Below are 24,456 nucleotides of genomic sequence, written 5' to 3'. Positions count from 1 at the left end.
TGTGACCAAATCTCTATGAAGCATTTAAATCCTCTCTGGCATTCAGACATGGGCTGCTGAGCTTCAACGTGGAGGCGACTTCATGTCCAGGAATGATCCCTGCAATCTGGATTGGTTCGGTAGAGTATTCACACTACCGAAGATCCAGATCACTCCAGACCTTTAAAAAAAGAAACGCTTAAAGACCCAATGTCAAATGCACTGGGTTAAGTGGATTTTTCTGTGGCCCTAATACAAATGGCACTAGATGCATTGGGGACTAGTGGGAACATCACAGAAATAACCCGTTTTCACATTGGGTTATTTCCAGATTGTGAATGGGGCCTCCCATCTGTTCAAAGGTCATTTGTGAAGGAAACCAAATTCTACTTTGCAGTGGGGAGGGGTGTTATTTCTAAGGAACACCCTGCACAGTTCCCATGCTTCTCTTTTAATAGAATCTTAGACTGGGAAGGGACCCCAAGGGCCATCTACTCTAACCCGCTCCTATGAAGAAAGACTCAACTAAAGCACTTCTGAGAAGCTCTTTTGTTGTTGTTGTTGTTAACTGTTGTCAAGTTGACTTCCACTTATGATGACCCTATGAATGAGAAACCTCCAAATCACTCTGTCAACAACAGCCCTGCTTAGCTCTTTCAGATTCAGGGCCATGGATTCCTTGACTGAGCCTATCCATCTGGAATGCTGCCTTTCTCTTTTCCTCCTGCCTTCTACCTTGCCAAGCATTATTGTCTTTTCTAGTGAGTACTGTCTTCTCATGATGTGGCCAAAGTATGACAGTCTCAGTTTAGTTACCTTTGGCGCGTTACAGACCGCCCAAAATGGGTGGTCTGCCGCCGCTGTCATTTGCAGCGCGGAGGAGCCCCAGTGTACCAACCGTGCGGCTCCTCCACGCTGCAAAAAGAAGCCCCAAAATGGTGCTTCTCTTTGCGGCGCGGTTATGACGCTGCGAGGTGCCAATGCCGTCATTTGTGCTGCGTGACGTGCAGACGCAACGCGTCCACTAAGTCAAGATGGCGGCCCCCATGTGGATGGGCGCTGCCATTTTGTACGGACTCAGTCCGTACTAGGGTTGAGTGGTGTCCGGAAGTGATGCTCCTTCTCAACCCTACTATGCCCCTTCCTAACCCTAATACGCCCCTTCAGCGCGTCTGTAACGTGCCTTTGTTTCTAGGGAGTGTTCAGGCTTGATTTGCTTTGTGACCTTTTTATTTGTCTTTTTAGCAGTTCACGGTATCTATAGACCTCTTCTCCTCCACCTCTTCTTATCTTTCTTTACTGTCCAGCTTTCACATAGTAACAGGGAATACTATAGAATGGACCATCCTGACTTCAGTATCCAGTGATATATCTTTACATTTCAGGGTCTTGTCTAGTTCCGTCATAGCTAACCTTTCAAGTCTTCTTCTGAATTTTTGACTGCAGTCTCTGCTCTGATTAACTGTTAAGCCAAGGTATGGAAAATCTTCAACTATTTCAAGTCATCACTGTCTGCCTTAAAATTATGTAAATCATCTGTGGTCATTATTTTTCTTCTCCTAATGTTCAACAGTAAACCTGCCTTTGCACTTTCTGCCTTGACTTTCTCCAGTAACTGTTCCAAATCTTTATTATTCTCTGCTAATAATATGGTGTCCTCCAGCCACGTTAGGATGTTCTTTCTTACTTCATCCTGCTTTATGTATGATATGTTCAGCATATAAGTTAAACAGTTTGGGTGATAAAAAGCAGCCTTGCCTGGCTCCCTTTCCAATTGGAAACCATTTGGTTTCTCCATATTCTTTCCTAGCAGTAGGTTCTTGTCTTGAGTGCAGGTTACGCATCAAATCAAATGCTGTGGCACATTCATTTCTTTAATAGTGACCCACAGTCTTTTGCAATCTATACAGCCAAAAGCTTGCTATGGCTTATAAAGCACAGGATAATTTTCTCTTGAAATCCATTGGTGCATTCCATTATCCAGCATTTATTTGCTGTATGATCCCAAGGGCCTCTTCCTCTCCTGGACTCAACTTGGATACCTGGCATTTATCACTCCATTTACACTGTTACAGACTGCCAAAATAAAGCTGCTTCGGGTCTCTTTGGAGGTATGCTGTTTAAATGATGCATGCATCCTAAGAATCCGGAAGCTGCACCAAAAGCTGCCCTCCAGTGCTTATGAATGGAGTGTGGCTTTGGTGCAACCTCCGGACTCTTAGGACCCATGCATCATTTAAATAGCATACTTCCAAAGAGACCCGAAGCAGTTTTATTTTGGCAGTCTGTAACAGGCCTAAGTCTTTGTTGTATCATTTTGAGCATTGCTTTGCTTGCATGGGAAATTACTGCAGTGGTCCTGTAATTACTGCAATCCCCAGTGTTTACATTTCTTGGGAAATGGAATATATCCTGTGCATTTCCCTATTCGTGGGCCATAGTTCTGTTTTTCATACTTGTTTACAGATTTTAGCTAGAACTAAAGAGGATTCTGCTCTTGTAGCTTGCAGGAGCTCTATTAGTATGCCATCTGTTCATGGAGACGTTTCTCTTAATCGTCCTGAGTGCCGCTTACTCTCAGCAGAGCCTTAATCGGGAGTTGTTGTTGTTGTTACTGCATTTGTATCTTGCTCTTTCCCCAAAACTGGGATCCAGAGCAGCTCACAATATTAAAAGAACAGTACAATTAAAAGCATGCAAAGGTGATACATTACAATAGAATGATTAAGATAGATTGTTCATTGTTATTATTATTGTTACTTATATCCTGCTCTCGTCCCAAAATCGGCACACAGAGCAGCTCACAATATTAAAAGAACAGTACAAGCCTCCTCTCAACAAACCTTGCCAAGAAACCTCCATGATTGGTTCAGCGCCTTAAGGTCGCCGTGAGTCAAAAATGACCTGAAGGCTCACAACAACGAGCAACCTATTTTAATACTGTAATTTAATTCTTTATTAACGTATCACTTTTGTACGCTTGTAATTGTACTGCTCTTTTAATATTGTGAGCCACTCTGGGTCCCAGTTTTGGGGAAAGAGAGGGATACAAATAAACACAATAATAATGATGCAATTATAAGCATACAAAAGGGATACCTTAAAACAGAATTAAATTATTACAGTATTAAAATAGATTGCTCATTGCTGTGTGCCTTCAAGTCGTTTCTGACTCATGGCGACCCTAAGACCCAAATGCATTCTCCACAAAAAGGCTGGAGAATTTGGAGGACAATTTTTGCTTACTCCCAATATTAACATGAGAGCCAGTGCAGTATAGTGGTTTGAATGTTGGATTAGGAGTATAGAAAACAAGGATTACCAATTCCTATTCAGCCATGAAAACCCACTGGGTGATCTTGGGTAAATCGCACTTGACCACAAATGAAACTAATAGCAAACCCCTCTGAACAAATATTGTCCCGTTGGTTAATAAAGTAATAAAAGAACAAAATGGCAACAGTACCCTGTTATTGTACCTTGTTTTGTGACATACAGTCCAACATAAAACTTGGTATCAACTTTGAACTGTTTCAAGGCTTTGATGTACCCTTTATGTTGTTTTATGACCCCCTTTTTTATTTTTACTTTTTACAAAACTTAACTGTTTTCCCAGTGTGTCGGATATTTTGAATGGTTTGCTAGCCTGCCCATTTCTATATTATCCAGAACTCTTAGTAGCCAGTTGTGGAGGTTTCTTGGCAAGGTTTGGTTAGAGGTGGTTTGTCATGGCCATCCTCTTGAGGCTGAGGGAGTGTGACTCGGCCAAGGCCACCCAAATGGGTTTATATGGCTGAGCTGGCATTAAAAAAACCCTGGTCTGAAGTCGTTGTCCGACACCCAATCCACTGGCTGTCTAGTCTGGCTGAAAGCACAGACCTCACCTGCGGTAAATACACTCGTCCCTCCTTATTTGTGGCTTTGGTATTTGCAGTTTTGATTATTCACGGATTTGATTAATATGTTCTCTCTAGGAATATCTAGGTCCTCCAGTGCAACTCTATGGTCAGCTTTAACTAAGAGTCCCATTGAAAGACCTAGAGATTCCTAGAGAGGGTACTCTATTAGGCATTTGTAGCTCTTCAATAGAAGTGCACTTGAGAAGCACTTGACCATAGAAGTGCACTTGAGGAGCTACAAACGCCTAATAGAGTACCCTCTCTAGGAATCTCTAGGTCTTTCAATGGGACTCTTAGTTAAAGCTGACCATAGAGTTGCACTGGAGGACCTAGAGATTCCTAGAGGTGCTCTCAGCTAAAAAGAAACATGGTTTTTTTTTTGGCTATCTGGACTTTCCCCACATTCATGGGGGTCTTGTGCCCCTAACCCTAGCAGATATGGAGGAACAAGTGTACACTCATCCCTCCACATTTGCAGCTTTGATATTTGTGGATTTGATGAACATGTTCTCTCTAGGAATATCTAGGTCCTCCGGTGCAACTCTATGGTCAACTTCAACCAAAGGTTGCACTGAAGGACCTAGAGATTCCTAGAGAGGACACTCTACTAGGCATTTGTAACTCCTCCATGGCAACTCTATGGTCAATGCCTGGAGATGTTGACCACAGAGTTGGTTTGTGGTCAACCTAGAGATTTCTAGAAAGATTCCTAGAGAGGTGTCCGCTCAGGAAGGACCTACAGATTCCTAGAGAGGTAAAAAAGAAGCCATTGTGTTTTTGTTACTTCCGGTCTATAGAAGGAGAAGTGCATACAGAAGCCACAACATGGCGGCCGCCCCTCTCTTTCTCTGTAACTCCGCCTCCTCAGGCGCTGAAACCACGCCCCCTTGCCCCCAGCCTGTGACGCAACCAAGGCCAGAGAAGGAATGCGTGCGGGTTGGCCACGCCGCCTCTCCAAAGCGGGAGCCTTAGTGGGGCGGGAGTAAGGAGATCACGTGGAAGCCCGCTGATTGGTGGACGCCTTGTTTTTCCCCCAACGCTGATTGGCCGAGCCGCGCCGTCACTCGAGGACATTTCCGGGGAGTTGAGACAGAGAGAGAAGAGAAAAGGGAGCTCAGAGGAAGAAGAAGAAGGAGACTTCGCAGAGACCGGAAGTCGCCCGTTCAATTGCTAGCCTCGAGCGCGCCGCGGCCGTTATTTCCGTTGGGTCTTCCTCCTCCTCCTCCCCCCTTTCTTCCCTCCCTCTCTCTCTCATGGCCGAATTCGACGTCTTCGCCGCCGCCGCCTCCTCCTCCTCCTCCTCGCCGCCTCCAGCGGGAAACGGGGCGCTGTTAGCCGGGAGCAGCGGCGAGGAGGACCCGGCGGCGGCTTTCCTGGCGCAGCAGGAGAACGAGATCGCGGGCATCGAGAACGATGAGGGCTACAACATCCTCGAGAACGGCGAGGTGCCCCCCCGGGATGATGCAAGGCCAGGAAGGGCTCTCCTCCGCCGGTGAGGGAGGCAGGGAAGGAGGGGGACACGTGGAGATATGATATATGATATATATATATATATATATATATATATGTACGTACGTATACGCATGAATGTGTATTTGTATATATATATATATACATACACATGAACACACATATATGTATATATATGTACATATATATATATATACATATATATGTACATGTATATATGCACACAGATGTGTGTATATAGGTACATATATATGTGCATATATATACACATATGTATATGGATGTACCTATATATAAGTACATCTACATATGTATATATAGGCACACATGTATATGTGTGTGTGTGCATACATGTATGTGTGTATACGCACACACACATATATATATGTACCTATATATACACATCTGTGTGTGCTGTTATATATGTGTGAATATATGTGTGTTCATGTATATATATATATATGTACATAAAGTATGAATGTTATATGTGTGTGTGTATATATAACATGACACATAATTCACACATATATGTATATATGTACATATATGTATATATGCACACACAGATATGTGTATATAGGTACATATATATATATGCTATATATATATATATGCACATATGTATATGAATGTACCTATATACGTATATATAGGTAGGGTGGGGGCTTTATGTAGGTATGTGTTGTATACACACACGCACACACATACACACACACACACATATATATATATATACACACATACACACACTGGCTCAGTGTTTAAGGAATTCTGGGAAGTGTGAGGCATTGGGCCTTCTCTGGCGCCACGATATACTACATTTCCCAAGATCCCCCGGCACTGAGGGTTTGTAGGTCCAAACCACACTGCAGAAATAATCCGTTCCGAAGCCCCTTTAACTGCCCTGGCTCACTGCTAGAAAGCCCTGGGAACTGTAGCTTATTGTGGCGCCAGAGGTCTCTGACACAGGAGGCTAAGTGTCTCACAGCACTGCAGTTCCCAGAATGGCCCAGCATTGAGCCCTAGGATTTAAAATGGTGTCAACCTGGGTTATTCTTGCAGCATGGGGTTTTTTTTTTTACCATGGTGGTTAAGTGTGTTTTTAGAGTCTGGAGGTGTCCGCATCCTGCCTCAGCCACCAGTTCCCCGAGGCTGTGTCTGTGCTACAGGGTTATTAACGCACACTTGAATTGCAAGCCTTTGGGTATCTACTACCTCAGTGTCGTTTTGGGGGATCCTGGGAAGGGACCAGGAGGCCCCTTTCAGAGTTCTCTAGTCCTGGAGGAAGGCGGTGCCAATCTGCAAGACCCAAGGGCCCCCTGTAAACTGGAGCCATGGCACTCGCAGAGATGAGCATAGTGCAAAATCCACAAGGCAGCGATACCTTTATGAGGCCAACCTAGAATGCATGTATAATGTGCAATTTTGGTTGGCCCAATAAAAGTATCACTCTTGTGATACTAACCCTAAACTTTACCATCCTCTGAGGCTGAGAGTGTGTGACTTGCCCAGGGTCACCCAGTGGGCTTTTATGCTCAAACGGCAAATTGAACCCAGGTCTCCAGAGTTGTCATTCCAACGCACAAACCACTACACCATGCTAGTAATACGCAACTGCTATAACTGTGTAGTGTGGGCATATTGTAGATCTAGGCTTAAGTGATTTCCCCTTCTCTCAGTCAGCCCATCATCCACAGTTTGGGAGCAGTAATGTTTGGCTTCCTTGAAGGAATACCGAGGGAGCCCATGTCTCTGTGAATTAATCCAGAGATGGGCCAAGGCATTATTTATGCTTAAGGGCAGAAACGCTGAGCTCTTCCCTGTCCTGTTTGTGGTAAGAATACTGAATAATAATAATTTCATTCCTTTTAATCATGCCCTGGGCTTCTTAGAGAAGAGGAATGGTCATTAAGCAGCAGCTGAGATGGCTGTGGAGAAGAACGAGATTCAGACCTCCCTCTTTTCCTTATCCTTCACTAATGCTTGTGGTCATATCTCGACTCTTAAATTCCTGTTCTTTTTTGGCATTTACCCCACGCCACCTCACTTTCTACCAGGACCAGGGTCCATTTAAAGGCCTTACTTCCTATATAAAAGATTTCCACTATGGAGCATACCTGGGTCATATGGGCCCTTGGCCATGCAAGAGGCTTAATGAGCAATCTTGGAAATGTTTTTCCCGTATCTGTTTCTCGGGTGAACCAGTTGGCTTTATCGTTTCTGGGGATGGGAGGTCTGTTTGAATATCACCAATAAACCCGGTTCATGTAAGACATGTCACGTTTTCAAAGTAGAATGATACCTTTTCAGTTTGCACAGTAGCCCTGCATAGTAGCCTGGCTGAGGCAGGGCATAGTAAGCATTGTGGAGCTCATTTATGGAGTGCAGAGGTAAGGCCCAGGCTAAAGGACATCACTCTCCTTCAGGATGAGCATAGAATCAGAGCCAGAGAGTTGGAAGAAACCTGAAGAGCCATCCACTCCAAACCCATTCTGCCATGCAGGAACACACAGTCAAAGCACTTCTGACAGATGGCCATCCAACCTCTGTTCAAAAACCCCCAAAGAAGGAGACTACTATTCTCTGGTGGTCTTGTAGGATTTTGAGTGGGTGGCCAGAGCCCTTAGACATGCAGTTATAGAGAAAATCTTGTTCTCCATCACCCCTCACTGCAGATCTTTGGGGTGTGATGGAGGATTTAAGAAACCTAGTTTTAACCTCACCATTGCAGCCATTCTCCAAGGAAAAAGAGGGTGAGAGGATCTGTCCCCAAGCGGCACTGAGTTCCTTCCAGCACACCAAACAGCCGTTGGGGTGGTTAGGCAGAAGCTCAGTCCTCCAGAATGGCATTTCTGGGGTTCTTGGGCTTTTTGGTAGTGGAAGGGGAATATGAAAGGAGGATGCCTACATGTTACAGAGGGCTCCATATAAGTCAAGTAATGTCATATCTACTTTTGATGTTTTGTTGAGTTAGTGAGTTCACGGTTATGAACATTGGCTTCTCAGATTATACATAAGCCTTTTGCAATGTTAGCTCCATGGTGCTGCTCTGGGTCACAGTTTTCCTCTTTAAAAGCCTATTCCAAAGCCCACCTTTCCTTCCAGGCTTTTCAAAACACAGATTTCAGATTTGTGTAACATAATTTCTTCAGCTATTCCTTGTGATCAAGCCCTTTAGTTTTGTCTTGTTTTCTGTTTATATCCCTTCCCTGCCTATCTCTGAGCAATAACTCAACCTTTGGCGACCGTGTCCACACAACCAAATTATCACTTATAAAAGCATGCAGATTGAGTAGATCTAGGCTGACTTGTGCTTCACATGGGAGCGATTGTGTGTCATCTTAGCTGCAAGTACAACAGTGTTCTGTGCTCTTCTAAATTATTTCTGACAGCTTGCCAGTTATGTGCTAAATAATGAGCTGTGATCACCTGAGTAACTGCAAACAGTTTTGCCTCCAAAGCACTTTTAAAATGTTACTTACTGTATACTGTCAATCCTCAGAAAGACCCCTGAAGTGATAACATATGCAATTGATTTTAAAAACAAACAGTTGAGGAGTCTGAAGTACACCTAAGCCCACCAAGTTTTCAACTGACCCATTGCTCTTATTAGTACTAGTTTAGTATCTCTTATCTGAAATGCTTGTGATCAGAAACATTTTGGAATTGGGATTTTTATGGGTTTTGGAATGCACAAATAGCATAAAACTACTGTATTTGCAAGGCTGGAGAGAGACATTAGGATCTTCAAAATGGCGAGAGCTGTGGATTCACACAGAACGCTACACTTGGTTTCCTGTCATTTCTTGGGTCCTCGAGTCTCTCCAGCCTCATGTCTTTTTGCTGTCAGCTGCCCACATCTTCCTTCAAAGAGGTGGCTGCAGGGCTTCTGCTCGTCTCTCTCCAGCCTCATCTTGCATTAATTCACTATTTATGTTATGTATGAGATGCAAGGCTGGGAGAGATTTGAAGATCTAAGAGATGAAGAAACAGGTTCCACAGCTGCCACCTTGAAGACTAAAGTGGGTGGCTAGTATCCAAAAGTTTTGCATTTTGGAGGTTTTCATATTTCTAGATTAGTGGTGCTCAACCTGTGCAGACTGAGTATCTCTTATCCAGAATTCTGACATCTGAAATACTCCAAAATTGCCCACATGGGTGGCTAAGATAGACAGGAACCTTTGCTTTCTGATGGCTCAACGCACACAAACTGTGTTTTGTGCACAAAATTATTAAAATACAGTATTATGTATAAAATTATTTTCAGGCTGTGTGTATAAGGTGTATAGAAAATAGTAAATGAATTTCATATTTAGACTGGGGGTTGCATAGCCAAGGTATCTCATTATGTATATGCAAACATTTCAAAGTCAAAAACACATCTGGCCCAAAGCAATATAGTACAAATTGAGTATAAAGGATACTCAACATGTATCATAAGGCAAGAGCAACCAGTCCTCCTCCTGGTAGCCTTGGCAGGGAGGATGGGAAGAGAGGAAAAGGTTGCTGAGCTTGGGAGGCCAGTGATCCAGTTCTACCCTTAAATCTGCCCATAGCTGGTTTTGGTCCATGTCTGTGGAAAGTGGCCACTGATAGAGAAGAAATTCCTGTCTTGCCTCAAAATGGCTTAAGACTATACAGTATAGACATTACTAGTCCCTTTCTGCATTTTTAAATTGGCCATGGTAGCTCAGTACTGAATAGCTACAATCTTCCCCAGGGATTTCCCCCTAGCTGAGTAGCCATTGTGCTTCAGCTGATTGAATTGTGTTGTTGGGGGTTCAGTTGGTGGGTTTACGTTGTATAGAATCATAGAATTGTAGAGTTGGAAGAGACCGCAAGGGCCATCCAGTCCAACCCTCTGTCATACAGGAACTCTTAATCAAAGCATCCCCGACAGATGACCATCCAGCCTCTCTTTAAAGACTTCCAAGGAGGGAGACTCCACCACACTCTGAGGAAGTGTGTTCCACTGTGGAACAGCCCTTACTGTAAGGAAGTTCCCCCTACTGTTGAGGTGGAATCTCTTTTCCTGTAGCTTGCATCCATTGTTCCGGGTCCTAGTCTCTGGAGCAGCAGAAAACAAGCTTGCTCCCTCCGGGGAGGGCTTTAACCTCTCTTAGATTGGGTTGCTTTTTTACTGCTGCTTCTTCTACTACTACTACTACTACTACTCATTTATATGCTATTTTTACCCCAAAACTGGGACTCAACATACCTTGCAAAAATTAAAATAAGGCATGTTCAGAGACATAAGAATTTTGTTTAAAAAAGCTTTTGTTGAAATAGAGTCAAGCTATCCATAGAATTAAAACCTTGCTTTACAACCCTGTTTATGGTTTGCATGTGTTCAGGTTTCAAAAACACAAAAAGATCTCCTACTGTAGCTTATCATTTCAGCCTGAAACTACAAACCACATTTTCAGCCATCATATATCTTTATCATTCATTTTTAGTCTTTGGATTCCGAATTAGTTGACTTCCATCAGTGCAGGAAGGTGCTGAGTCTTTCTAATTTTGAATGTACTTTAGTCCTAAGAATTGGGAAAGCAGATGGTTTGGTGAAATGGAAACACAATGGAAAATGTGGTAGAAAAATTCATAATAACGGTTACTTTACTTTAGGAAAAGTCTCAATGATAAATCTAAGAGCAGTAGTGATGTAAGGTTTTACAAATAATAATATTTAACTTGTTCCATTACCTTCACCATCCTTCCATTTTTAAATCACTTTGGGTGACTTGAAATACATTTAAAATACAGAGGCCGGTTACAGACTGCCAAAATAAAGCTGCTTCGGGACTCTTTGGAGGTATGCTATTTAAATGATGCATGGGTCCTAAGAGTCCGGAGGTCGTGCCAAAGCCACACTCCATTCCTAAGCACTGGAGGGCAGCTTTGGTGCAGCTTCCGGATTCTTAGGATGCATGCATCATTTAAATAGCATACCTCCAAAGAGATCCAAAGCAGCTTTATTTTGGCAGTCTGTAACAGGCCAGAGATTCTCATTCATGATCCTTTTTAATGGGGAATTTTTATGAGGCTTTTAACAACAAAACTATTGGACACCTGGGATATTTCCTACCGAGTTTGTGAGTAGGCATGGTTAAAATTGTTTGGCTGAAAGTATTCTCTTTTAAAAGAAATGCTGTGCCAGGTTTTTCCTGTATACTGTACATGCTTGGATAATGCCAGTTAATTTTAATCATATAAATCATAATATAATCTGACACCCTAAAAGGCTGGATTTATCTTTTTTATGTACAAATTGCCTTTCTGCTGAACTGCCCAAGCTGATTTAAAAATGGAGGGTTGGGGAAGGCAATGGAACTAGTTAAATATTATGACTGCCTCCATGCTCAACATATGTCTTGCAGTAGTCGTCTCGCCAGTTGAGAGTATTAGCCCCATATTTAACTTGTAGTGTATGTTTAACTTTTAATAACAAAGATTTGGAATAGTTTCTTCAATTATTATAAGTCCATTACTTTCTCAATTCAAAGGAAATTAACTACTTGCATACAGACAAACTGCTTTTTTGCACTGTCATTAATTTTAAGCACTTAAGCAGGGAGAGCAGCTGGGGATTTGTGGATTTACTTTTTATAACGCTAAACCTCTCAAGCATCTTAATTTCATTTGATGTTCTTGAAGTGTGTAGCATGTGCCAAGCTGTACCCCTTTCTGGAAGGAAATTTGCTATTCTGGCAGTAGTTGTAGCATGCTGGTGTCTTCCTGGAGCTGAAGCCAGTGTGAGTAAAATTGCATAGTAAAAATGACTGGTTTAGGAGTAGGCGTCTATGAAAAGATGCTTTGGTTTATCCTTCAAGAGTGGATGACTCACTCTCAGTTTCTTAGTTGAATTATTCAGAAATGTTAATGTGGGAATTACTTGATGGAAGTATTTTCCAAATCTGGTTCCCTCTACAACTTCCATCCTATATAACAAGGCCATGTATGATTGCTGGGGATGGCCATTGTGGTCTAGCATCTGGAGGGTAGCACTTTGGGGAAGATTGGTGTTATGAGGATGGAGAAAAATTACCATTTCTAGTACTGGTTGTCCCAGCATATTGAAATGGCAAAGGGAAAGTATTAAAATAATTCTATACTGGAGCTAAAAGCTTCAGTATGACTGTCATTATTTAAAAACAAATAAACAAGCAGTCATTCTAAATCCTTTATAGTAGCTACTGATACATTAGCTATTGAAATGTTACCACCCAGGCCTTGTTAACATATCTACTTGCTGGACAGTGATTCGCTCAACGAATGTCATCAGGATGTACATGCTTGGATAATCTAGAAACATCACATACTGCCTTCTGCAACCCTCATCCCCCACAAAAACCTCAAACCCCCAAATATATAACCTACAGTAGATTATTTCCATGTCATCATGTCCCATCCCTCTTCAATGGTGCCTACCAGAGCACACTTGGATCTGCCTGATATGGTAGGCTGCCATGTTTGGCTTATCCAAGTCCAACTTGAGATGCATAGTTCAGTGGACTACGAACACTGCCTCACAATAACCTTGACTCCAACACAAAACTAATTCTGTGTTCAGAAAACATATGCACAGAGATGAGAGCATTAGGCTGTGGCCTCAGTAGTCATGTCAGCAGAGTGAGGAGAAAACCCCCAAATATCTTAGCTCATCATCTTTCAGGGTTCCCGTTTTACAGCCTTTTTTTGATCAAGCTGCAACAAAAATTGGCCTCAAAATTGACATGAGCTCTGGTGTCCTATTCAGTCCTTCTCTATTGTCATGTCAGTTAATGGTCCCAATTGGGTATTTTTTAAAATAAAATAAAATTCCAAAGTACTCGCCCTTAGCTGACATGGGCTCTGCTTTGGTTTGTATTAAAATATGGTGGCATGTTAGTCCATAGTGTGCTCCACCTTCCAAAATATTTTTTCTCACTTTTAAATGCCTTAATTCTACTTTGCTGAATTGCATGCAGGGTATGGAAAGAGCTTAATAAGCTACTTTTGGCTCCAGTTCTGGAGAAAAGATGACTTCAGTAGGTTGATTGGGCTCAGCAGCTATCTATTACTGGCTGCATTCTTAAGTCAAAAATGGAGAACAGATTCTGGTGGACAGCAGCTTCCATCATCCCTCACTGTTGTCTCTGCTGGCTAAGGTAGATGGGAATTATAGCCAAGTACTGTATTGTCTGGAGAAGCCTAAACAGGCTCCAAATCCTGTCTGATCTTGGCAGCTAAGCAGGGTCAGGCCTGATTAGTACTTGGGCGATGAATCGCAAAGGAATACCAGGTGCTGTTGGCTACCACATTGAGTATTCCTTGTCTAAGGAACACTGGAATTCTTGAGGTCACTACAAGTTGACAAGAAACTTTTTAAGGCATGAATGCAGACACATATTGTCTGGAGAGGCACAGATTTGCTCACCTCTGTTTGAAAAAGAACAATTTAGAAGAGCAGAGTGACAATGGTTGTCTTGGAGCATAAACCTCCTTAATGTGTTCCATCTCCTGTTCCATATGGTCTGCGTTGCATTTTTGTTTGATAGGAGGTCCTTCATAGAATCCAAATTCTGCCTGTTACACTTCAGACACTATGAATCTTAAGCAACTGCTTTCTAGGTTTCCTTTTGTAGATGTACGGTAGTTGTTGCTCTTAAGGTTGAGGCAGCCATTTCTGCAGGAAAGGATTCCCCTCTCCTGTGTTTCATACCATGTGTGATTTACCTTCACTAAAAATAAACATTGTGACTGTGTCCTGTAATCCTCTTTTTAACTTTTCCTACAACCCAAGATTTTTTTTAAAAAAGCAAAAGTGAAATGCTCATATGCCACTAATACTAGGTAAGAAACTGAAGTGCACGAACTTGCAACAGTGCAATTGAATAAAATCATCAGTTCTCTTAACAGTTACCAATCAATGTTAAGCACACAGTACTAACCTGTCTAACCTAGCCATTATCTTACCTGTTACCAGTAAAGTAGAACCTTGATTTTGCAAGTTTTTTGTAGTTTCCCCAGTCAATTGGAACAAGAAGCCGTTAGTATGTGGCTTTTGCTGGCACTGCTGTGCCATTTTTCCATGTGTAGTTAAAATTCATGGCTTCTCAAATTGATCTGTTTTTAAAATCTATGATGTTCTTGTGTACCTTCAAGTCATTTCTGACTTAAGGCAACCTTAGCCGAACCTATCATTTTTTTTTTGTGGCGAGGGTTTTTTCCATTACCATCCTCTGAGGTTGAGAGAGTGTGACTTGCCCATGGCCACCCAGTGGTTTCCATGGTAGAGTGGAAGATTCTAACCCTGGTCTCCTGGAGTCCTAATAATAATAATTATTATGTTTCTTTGCTGTAATTTCCCATAGCTTTCTTATGGGACTGGAATACTCCATTCAGTTTACTGGGTCACAGTTGGTCCAAGCTTTATTTTCACCTTCCCAATCTACTAATATTTCACATAACTGAAAGGTTAGATCACTTTGGATATTGGCATTTTTGAAGAAGGCTAGTGTTTGGAAGCAACAGCTTGCTCCCTTTGGTGGCTCTGAGAGCTGCTGGCTTGCATTTGCTCTTAGCAGATGGAAATGATTCAGGCAGACAGAACTATATATAACACTACTTTTCCCTGGAAGAAAGGGAATGCAGTATTACTGCTGGAGCACAGTCTCCCTCCTATGTCTGACCTCCTGGTAATTTGGAAACATGAACCCCATACAGACTGCCAAAATAAAGCTGCTTCAGGTCACTTTGGAGGTATGCTGTTTAAATGATGGTGCGGCTTCCAGACTCTTAGGATGCATGCATCATTTAAACAGCATACCTCCAAAGTGACCCAAAGCAGCTTTATTTTGGCCTGTCTGTATGTCAGCAGTTGTTACACTTGCATTGCTAAATAATGTAGGCATTAAGCCTGCGCCATTGAAGTATATATGATGCCAAGCATTGTGTTACTATTTGGTTTTACCAGTACAGTTCCTAGTCTGAAATACAGTTTTCATTGGCCTGTAATCCTGTGTTTGAAGCCTACAGACAGGATGTTATTTTCAGTTTGGTTAATATTTATTGCTCTATTTAATTATTTTAAATTTATAAATTATGTAACAGGATGCAGTGTCATTTATCAGCTTCTATAATTGTGTTTCTAAATTGCATGCATGCTCTTGATCTCTCCAGATGCTAGAATGCACTTATTCTCAGGTTGGCTAAAGGGTCCACAACAATTGGATTATTCCTTCATACCAGCAGATCTAGGCAGGAGAACTTAAAATTCCAGTTCCATTAGGTTCATTGATTTTTCCCCCTTTCCCACAGTTTGATTTTTTTCTGCTTTGGCAGCAGGTCTCCCTTTTTTATTCTTGCTCACCTTACCTTTCCAAAATCTATTGAAACCATTTCTCCAACCTTTTCTAAATTTTAAGCATGGTATTAGATTTAACAAAGAAATGGGGAAATGGAGAATATTGGGGCATAAGGACAACCCCCTAACACCTCCTGAAAGAAAGGAAACTTCCTTGAGGCTACTGTCAAAGTTGTATTTTGAGTGTCTGTAACTTTGGTGAGTAGGTTTTAGAACTAGCATCATTATTGTTATTACTGAATTCAACTTTCTCTAAATTTGAAAATAATAAATTGTCACTAATAATAGATCCAGCGAAGTCTTGGCTTCAGTCACTTTGGTTGCCAACATTTTGTCCCAGTCTGATTCATTTTCTTGAAAAAAATGTGGCATTCTCTGGATGCAAGGAGTGGTTTAAGGTTTATTTGCAGAGAACAAAAACCATTTGGTGGACTGAGGCATTATCTGTGTCTTTCTACTGAAGGACATGAAGCAGATGTATTCTAGATGTATAAAAAGGTGCATATACTTAGGCTATGGTTATACAAAAATGCCAAGGTCTCCGCAGATCTGTGCTTACTGCACAACTACAGTGTACAGTGTTGTCATCTAGATGAGGTGTGTAAAGCTGCAGAATGCAGAATGGTGGTGAGATGGTCCATGAACCTAACAGAATTGGAATTTTGGTGTCTCCTGCCTAGATCTAATGGTGTGAGGGAATAACCCATTTGTTGTGTATTGCTCCTAAGCCTTCCTAGAATGATTATTCACTGTGTCAACCTCTCATTCTGGAATAGAACTATCCGATTTTTTTTCATTCATTCTTAATGTATTACAGTTTACCCACCCTCATTGTATCTCACAGCTGGCAAAGCTCTTAAGCTTTGGGATTGTTGTGCAAGGTGTAAGTGAGAGAAGAGAGCCGTGTTTGTTCTTATAAAACGAGTGCTAGTGTTAAACTACAGTATTCAAGGAGCTTTACTGTAATTGTAATGGTGATTTTATTTTTTTATATTTGTTTCCACTTTCAAAAGCAAATACACATATTCTTCTTTCCACTTATATTCATCCAGATTTCTTCCTTACATCTTCCTGATCTTAATCCTTTTATACAGCATTACAAAATCTTGCTTAGTTCACCTCAGATAGTATAACAATAATGTTTTTACACTTGAATTAGATGTGTCTCAGTTTGGTATCATACAATATTATTACAGTTAAAGTAACCTATATGCAAACATAGTTCTTTTGTGGTTTTCCTTGTTATTATCAAATTTCCACCCAATTTCTTTATCTCTTTTATTTTTCATTTTTCCCCTTGTACATTCGTACATCTAGAGGTTTGGATATAACCCTTGCTAAATTTTTGTTTATATTTGTATTAGGTTTTTGTGCACTCTCCACATTTGTTTCCAGTATTCCACAATTGGTTGACATTCTTTTTCTACTTTTTATATTGATTTACCATTTAAGAAGTTTGTCAGTCTGTCCATTTCCCTCATCTCCTGAATTTTTGTAGCCATTCTGGCAGTCCTTTATCTTTCATTTTTTAGCAGTTGTTAATCTGGTGGCTATAATAATATTCTTCAATATTTAGATTGTTCTTCCCTGTTTAGTATTAAAGTTATGTTTACAAGATAGAGTTCAGGGGAGCAGGGGTAATGAAATTTGAGCATTTCTTTGTATGACCATATGATTATTTAACCAGAACTTTTTCATTTGTGGACAAGTCCACCTCATGGTGATTTTAACATATGACAACTTGTGGACCACCAGATCTTGCTGGAGTTTAGTTCTGATGACACCCAATTAGTCTGGCTGTGATGAAAGATGATGGGATATATAGTTCAGCAACATCTGGAGGATTATACCTTGCTTGCTCTATTTTTAGGGTTCTTGTAATTGCTGTATTTCACATCATATGGGGTGAGAAATAGTATCTTAGCTAAAATTATAAAGTGTATTCTTGGTTGAGGTGAACACTGAAATTGGGACTTTCAGGGTCTTTGCCACTATAGAGTGTATCCACTCTATTGAGGAGAGCTGAAGCCACCATTCATACAGTTAGCAAAACCTCCATCTTTCATTTCCTTTTTTGCATATGTTTCACTCATACACTGTCTATAGAAATGCTTTCTTGCTGAAGGAGCTAATGTAAATCTTTTCTTTTTCTACAGATGCAATTGATGGAGTGACGAATGGTGATATCTACCAGGTAAATTGAACAATTAAGTAGAACTGGTCATTGAATTGCTTGCCAGGCAGTTACATTGTCCTTCAGGTTATTTTGCATCCAACCTGCTGCACTTCCTGAAGGAATGGTATTTGCCACATAAGCCTGCTTCTTTATCAAGGATGATAGATCATTGTTTAAAGTTAAATAAATTAAACATTGATGAGGAGGAAATTTTGGAAGAATTAGAGGAAATTGGAATAAATAAAATTCTGGGATTTAAAAATTGGATATCTGTCTGAATTAACTTACATGGGATAAACAAAATGACCAAATTTATATCGTGGAATGTCAGGGGAATGAATTCGCCACACAAAAGAAAGCAAATCTTCCATCTCCTTGAAAAAGAAAAATGTGAAATAACAAGCATCCAAGAAACACACATCAGAGATAAGGATATAAAATATCTAAAGAATGCCAAACTGGGACAATTATTTGTAGCAGCAAGGAACAAGAAGAAAAGTGGAGTAGCGATATACATCACTACCCATATTCCAGCAAAAGAAATTTTAAAAAGATTTTTTCTCTAAAGTGACACAATTGAATTATGAAAACCTGATAATAATGAGGGACTGGAATGGAGTGATGAACCCACTGATTGATAGAGGATCTTCCAAAGGGAAAATTAAAAAAGATCAAAGAAAACTTCCCCAAACTTTTTTCCAATCATTAGAGCTACTTTCCCTGTTAGATCCTTGGAGAACCCAATACACAAAATCACAAGAATTCACGTACTTTTCAGAACATCACAAGTCTGCTTCCAGGATCGATTTCTTTCTAGCATCATCATTTATGTAGAAAGATATAATAGAAACAGAAATTTTACCAAAAAAGATATCAGATCACAATCCAATAATGATAAAACTAAAAAAAGAAAAGAAAACAAGGACCTGGAGACTTAATGACTATCTATTAAACAGTGAGGAAATTCTAAAACAAGCAAAAGATCAAATGAAGTACTTCATAGAAGAAAATCTAAATAAAGAAACTGGAATTCTAAATGTATGGGAGGCATCCAAGGTGATAATGCGCGGTTTCTTTATACAGAAGATTATAGAGAGGAACAAAAAAAGGAATCAGAAGATGGAAAACCTCAACAAATTAATTAAAGAAAAAGAGATGGAATATAATTTAAACCAGGCAAATATTAAAATATTGAACTGAATTAAAATATTACAAAATCAGCTAAAAGAACTAACAACAGAAGAAGTAGGGAAAAAGCTTAAAGCAACAAAACAAAGATATTTCGAATTGGGAAATAAAGCCGGAAAATTACTTGCATACAAACTAAGGAAAGAAAGAGAAAAAGTTGATTATGGAAATGAGAGATGGGAAAAATCTTACACATAATAATAAAAGAATTCAAGAAATATTTGAAAATTACTTCAAGAAACTATACCAGGGGGAAAAATTAAGTAAAGATTTAAATAAGGAATGTGATCAATATATCCGAAAATTTGTTCTGAACAAGATTACTAATCAACAAAAAGATACTTAACGCAAATATTACAATGATGGAAATAATTGAAACAATTAAAGGACTCAAACTTGGCAAAACACCGGGACCAGATGGCTTTACCGCATCATACTATAAAAAATTACAGGACGAATTAGCACCATTATTATATACTACATTTAATGCTATAAAACAATATGGAATTCCCAAATTGTGGACGCATGCATATATAACTCTCATCCCAAAATCAAATAAAGATCCCACTGAACCGCACAATTATAGACCCTTTTCTTTATTAAATCAGGACTATAAAATATTCATTTCCATTCTAGCAAAAAGATTGAAAAAATACTTCAAGAAACAATTAATAAAGACCAATGCGGATTTCTACCAAACAGACACTGAAAACAAAATATTAGGATTATGATCGACTTAATTGAGTATTATGATAAAAACCCCAGTGCAAAAGCAGCTATCTTATTTGTTGACATGGAGAAAGCGTTTGATTCCATCAATTGGAAGTTTATGATTCAGGTTATAGAAAAAATGGATTTAGGTATCACGTTTATGAATTGGCTATCTGAAATATACAAAACACAAACTGCACAGATCATTATAAATGGAGAATTGACGAAACCTTGTCGAATAATGAGAGGAACGAGGCAAGGATGTCCATTATCGCCTTCATTGTTCATCCTAACCTTAGAAATATTGTTAAACAAAATAAGAAATAATAAAGAAATAAAAGGGAGCAAAAGTTTAAAAAACGGAGTACAAAATTAGAGGATATGCGGACGACTTGGCTATAATCTTGGAAGACCCCATAGAAAGCATACAGAAAGTCCTTTCAGAAATACAAGAATTTGGTAAATATGCAGGTCTGAAGATAAACAGAACAAAGTCAAATATACTAACATTGAATATGTCAAAAACAGATATAGAAAAAGTGAAAAAGATATTGGGTTGCCAAACATGCAAAAAAACAAAATACCTTGGAATTACATTATCAAACAAGAATTCAGAACTATTTGATAACAATTACTCGACAGTATGGAAAAAATTTAAGGAGGAACTAGCCAGATGAAAAATTTTGAATTTATCATTAATGGGCCAAATTGAGACAATGAAAATGTCCATCTTACCAAAATTTATGTTCCTATTCCAGAATTTACCAATAAACCAAAATGAAAGAATATTTAAAATATGGGAAAATGAAATCTCAAAATTTGTGTGGGAGGGAAAAAAACCAAGAATAAAATGGAAAATTATAAAGGATGCAAAAGAAAGAGGTGGATTTGGGATCCCTGATTTGAAAATATATTATTATGTATGTACAATCACATGGTTAATCCCCTGGATTAGGTTTACAGACAAACAAATATTAAATCTTAAAGGCTTCAATAAATTATATGGATGGCATGGATACCTCTGGTACAAAAGATTAGAAGTTAACCGACAATTCGAAGACCATATCATTAGGAAATCACTTTTATCAGTTTGGAATAAAATCAAAGAAAAAATTTACAGACAATTACTAGGTTGGGTATCCCCACAGGAAGCCTGAAAGATGGAAATACTTTCAGATACAAAAAAATCCAGTAAGATATTCAGATTTAATTAACTGGGAGAATAACACACCAATCTTAAAGACAAATAAGATGCTAGAAGATGATGGGTATATATGTTCCTGGTTTCCCTATTTGCAAGTTAGAGAAAGATTTAAAACAGACCTAAAACTAGAGGGTATCAACAGTAAGAATAATGAGTTAGATGAAATCATCTTAAAATCTGAAAAGTCCACAATATCTAAATTATATAAACTACTACTGCAAAGAGAAATGGAACAGGAGACCATTAAATAATGTACTATAAAATAGGCAAGAAACATTGGTTACCCTATTAAGCTGCAAGATTGGGAGAGAGCTTGGGGTCAAGATCTCAAACTGACCCTATCAATGGACATGAAAGAAAACCTATACAAAATGATTCACTGATGGTACCTTTCCCCCAACAAATTGGTGAAGATTAACAAAAAGAAAAATGGAACATGTTGGAAGTGTACCAAGAACCAAGGAACCCTATATCACTTATGGTGGACCTGTCCCAAAGCAAAGCTATATTGGAGGAAAATCCATGATCTAATTCAAAAAATACTCCATATTCAACTAAAATTCAAATCAGAATACTTCCTTCTAAATATGATCGCGGATAAAGAAGAGAGACAACATCTAAAAACTATCCTATACTTAATAACAGCTGCAAGGTTGGTGTATGCCAAGAAATGGAAAGAGAAAGAGATTCCATCAATAGATGAATGGCTATGGAAAAAGTTTAGATATGTTAGAGCTTGATAAATTAACAATGTACCTAAATGGAAAGTGGATGGACGATATGGATAAAGATTGGGGCTTGTTTAAAAACTTTTGCAAAGAATATTGGAAATGAATATATATAGAAAGACAAACTCATAAACTTAGACAAACACGCAGAAATACAGACCTGATGTTAATACCCTCCCATGTTTAGACATAACATTTTACCAGACAGAAACATTAAACATGTTAGTAGTATTTAAGGCAAAATAACAAACGAATAACCTTGCACCTACTTTTGTTACCAAACAATTACCGATGAATAGGAAAGATAAAATAGATTAACTGATGTGTTTTGAAGCAATAGTCAATATAATGTATATACCAAAGAAATAAAAACTCTAAAAAGGCAAAAAATAAAAAAATAAAAATAATAAAGTTAAATAAAACTAAACTGCTGATGAGAGGACAAAATTCCATGCAAACGAGTGAGCATACTATCATATCATAGTTCACATGCATGTACATTGTGTCAGAGGAGTTACTTAACTTGATATATAGCATTTTAAGCCACATTACCTAATGAACATACTTAAAACTGTCTTTGCTGCAAGCTGTGATGAGTAAACATTATTTTTGCATCAAGGTTTAAAAACCAAAGGTATTTTGAATGACTTTAACAGAAGCAAATTTCAAAAGTAGTTCAGCGTACAATCCGTACAGCATGGGCTGGATGGGATAGTGTACTAAATGAACCGGGTAACAGAAAAGAGTCTGTGAATAATGTAATTGTGGTGTCTTTAAGTACTCATAAAATACATGTCACATAATGGTTTGGAGACAGTGACTGTTATAGAAACACCCAGGTGGTGATTCTGGATCATATCATTCCAACTCCAAGCTCCATGTTCTGTGTTTCTTTTTCTAAAATAATGAGTGGTAATTAATTTTCTTAAAAATTGAAGTTTGGGTTGGCACTGAGAGAAGGGTATGTGTTTCAGCTGCTGGTGCTGTTGTCTAGGTCAGTTTTTATTTCCTTCCCCACCTGTTCCAGATCATAGCCTGTACAATTTAGGAGGAACTGCAATCCAGCTTGATCTTCTACTCTGCATAACCTCAATGGGGGCTTTACCTCTTGGCCAAACTAGACTAGCGTCTTTCAGGTTGTGTCTTAGAAAATCTGTATGTCTCTCCATGAAAGTCAGCAAAGGCAGCCAAACTCATCTTCAAAATAGCTTATACACTACTGCCGCTTTCCCCCTGCAGGCACCAATATAAAGACAGTTTATTATCTTCCATGGTACACTTTTAATTGATGTGGGACTCACAAGCATGGCAAGTGTGCCATCTGTACTATACCATGTCCTAGGATTTTTGCAGCCTGCAGAGATTCCTTGGTGGACAAACTGATAAAAGAAATATTTCATGAGTTAGTCTGAAAACTGCCAACCTTGAATACAATCAGATGGCAGAAGAGTGCCAACCCAGAAAAATTGCTTCAGGTAACATTTCATGATATATAAAGTATTTTATTGTGTTATTTGAATACTTACTTAGGTTCATTTCTGTACTTCACTGCCCATTTTAATGTGAAGGGTTTTTTTGTAGCTAAATAACTATTTAGCTACATGCTAGCCTCTGTTGTTGTTGTTGTCATCGTCATTATTATCATTATTATGTACCCTGCCTTTTCTCCAAAACTGAGACTTTATAGGATGGCTTATAAATAAAACAAGTAGAGTCTAGTTAAAACATACAAAAAAAGCAACATTAAAATATGATTAAACTAGTAACACTCAAAACAGTTCAAAATGTTCAAAAGAAGCTTAAAGAACAGTACTACTACAGGTAGCCTTTGGCTGGCTCTTGTGGATTCTGCATGAAATGAAGCAGTATATGAACAAGACATTGAGGGCTTATAGGCTTGAGTTATGCCATATGCAAGACTTGATACTAGTATTTTTTGAGAGAGTTGTTTTCTCTGTGTATTAGTGCAATAAATCCAGTCCAGAAATGGATGCTCTGAATATACTAATCAAGTTTCCTTGAGTAAAATGTTAGTCTGTAAAAGATTTTGACACCCACTTCTACACTGCCATGTTGTGTTTTCCTCAGTTTTCAAAGTTCTATAATAGGCTGTGACCTCTTTGAGGAATGCTATGATAGGAATAGACACACTATTATCACTTAGCTTCTTCAGTATCTGGAGAGGTAGTTGGATGGATAATTTCTTTAGAAAGGAAAGACTATTCAGATGCCCTCTTTTTCTCCACTCAAAGTTTTGTTTTGTTTTGTTTTAACCATTGTGCAGCAGCCTTTCTGTGCTAGTAACCTTATCCAGTCAAGTCCTGTCCACCAAATCTTGAACTCTTGCATTCTCCTTATGTTTAAATTTCTTTGATGAAAGTACTGCTACTTTCAAAGCATGTGTTATTCAGCGAAGCTTGTTAAAATTCCTGTCTTTTGTCTGCCTGTTTCAGGAGAGCAACGGTCCAACAGACTGCTATGCTGCTATTTCACAAGCCGATCGTCTGCAGACAGAACCAGAAAGTATCCGTAAATGGAGAGAGGAGCAACGGGAACGTCTAGAAGTACTTGGTAATGTCCAGGGTCATTAGTCCTTCAGCCCCAGTTGTTAATAGAAATAGTATTTTGAATTAGTCATATCTAGATGGAACAATAGCATTCAGGTCACAAGCTAGGGCTCCTTTGCCCGTTACTTCAGTGGGGATCCCAACCTGGGTGGAATCTATGACCTTACCCCATCACACTCTTAAAACAGG

At 39.3% G+C, this 24,456-nt stretch overlaps 1 protein-coding gene across 1 annotated transcript in view; it reads left to right on the top strand.

Moving 5' to 3' along the window:
• Positions 1–4,809: 4,809 nt before the first annotated feature.
• CLTA (clathrin light chain A) overlaps positions 4,810–24,456 on the top strand; it is a 28,354-nt gene continuing 8,707 nt past the window's right edge. Inside the window, 4 exon segments of the mRNA XM_042449439.1 lie at positions 4,810–5,338; positions 5,340–5,370; positions 17,850–17,887; positions 24,154–24,271. Coding sequence (XP_042305373.1) covers positions 5,132–5,338; positions 5,340–5,370; positions 17,850–17,887; positions 24,154–24,271 — 394 coding nt within the window. The 5' untranslated portion in view covers positions 4,810–5,131.

Source organism: Sceloporus undulatus, chromosome 2 (assembly GCF_019175285.1).
Source record: "Sceloporus undulatus isolate JIND9_A2432 ecotype Alabama chromosome 2, SceUnd_v1.1, whole genome shotgun sequence".
In the NCBI taxonomy this organism is placed as follows: domain Eukaryota; kingdom Metazoa; phylum Chordata; class Lepidosauria; order Squamata; family Phrynosomatidae; genus Sceloporus; species Sceloporus undulatus.
The sequence above is the reverse complement of the archived record's forward strand: the minus strand, read 5'-3'. Positions and strand labels throughout refer to the sequence as shown.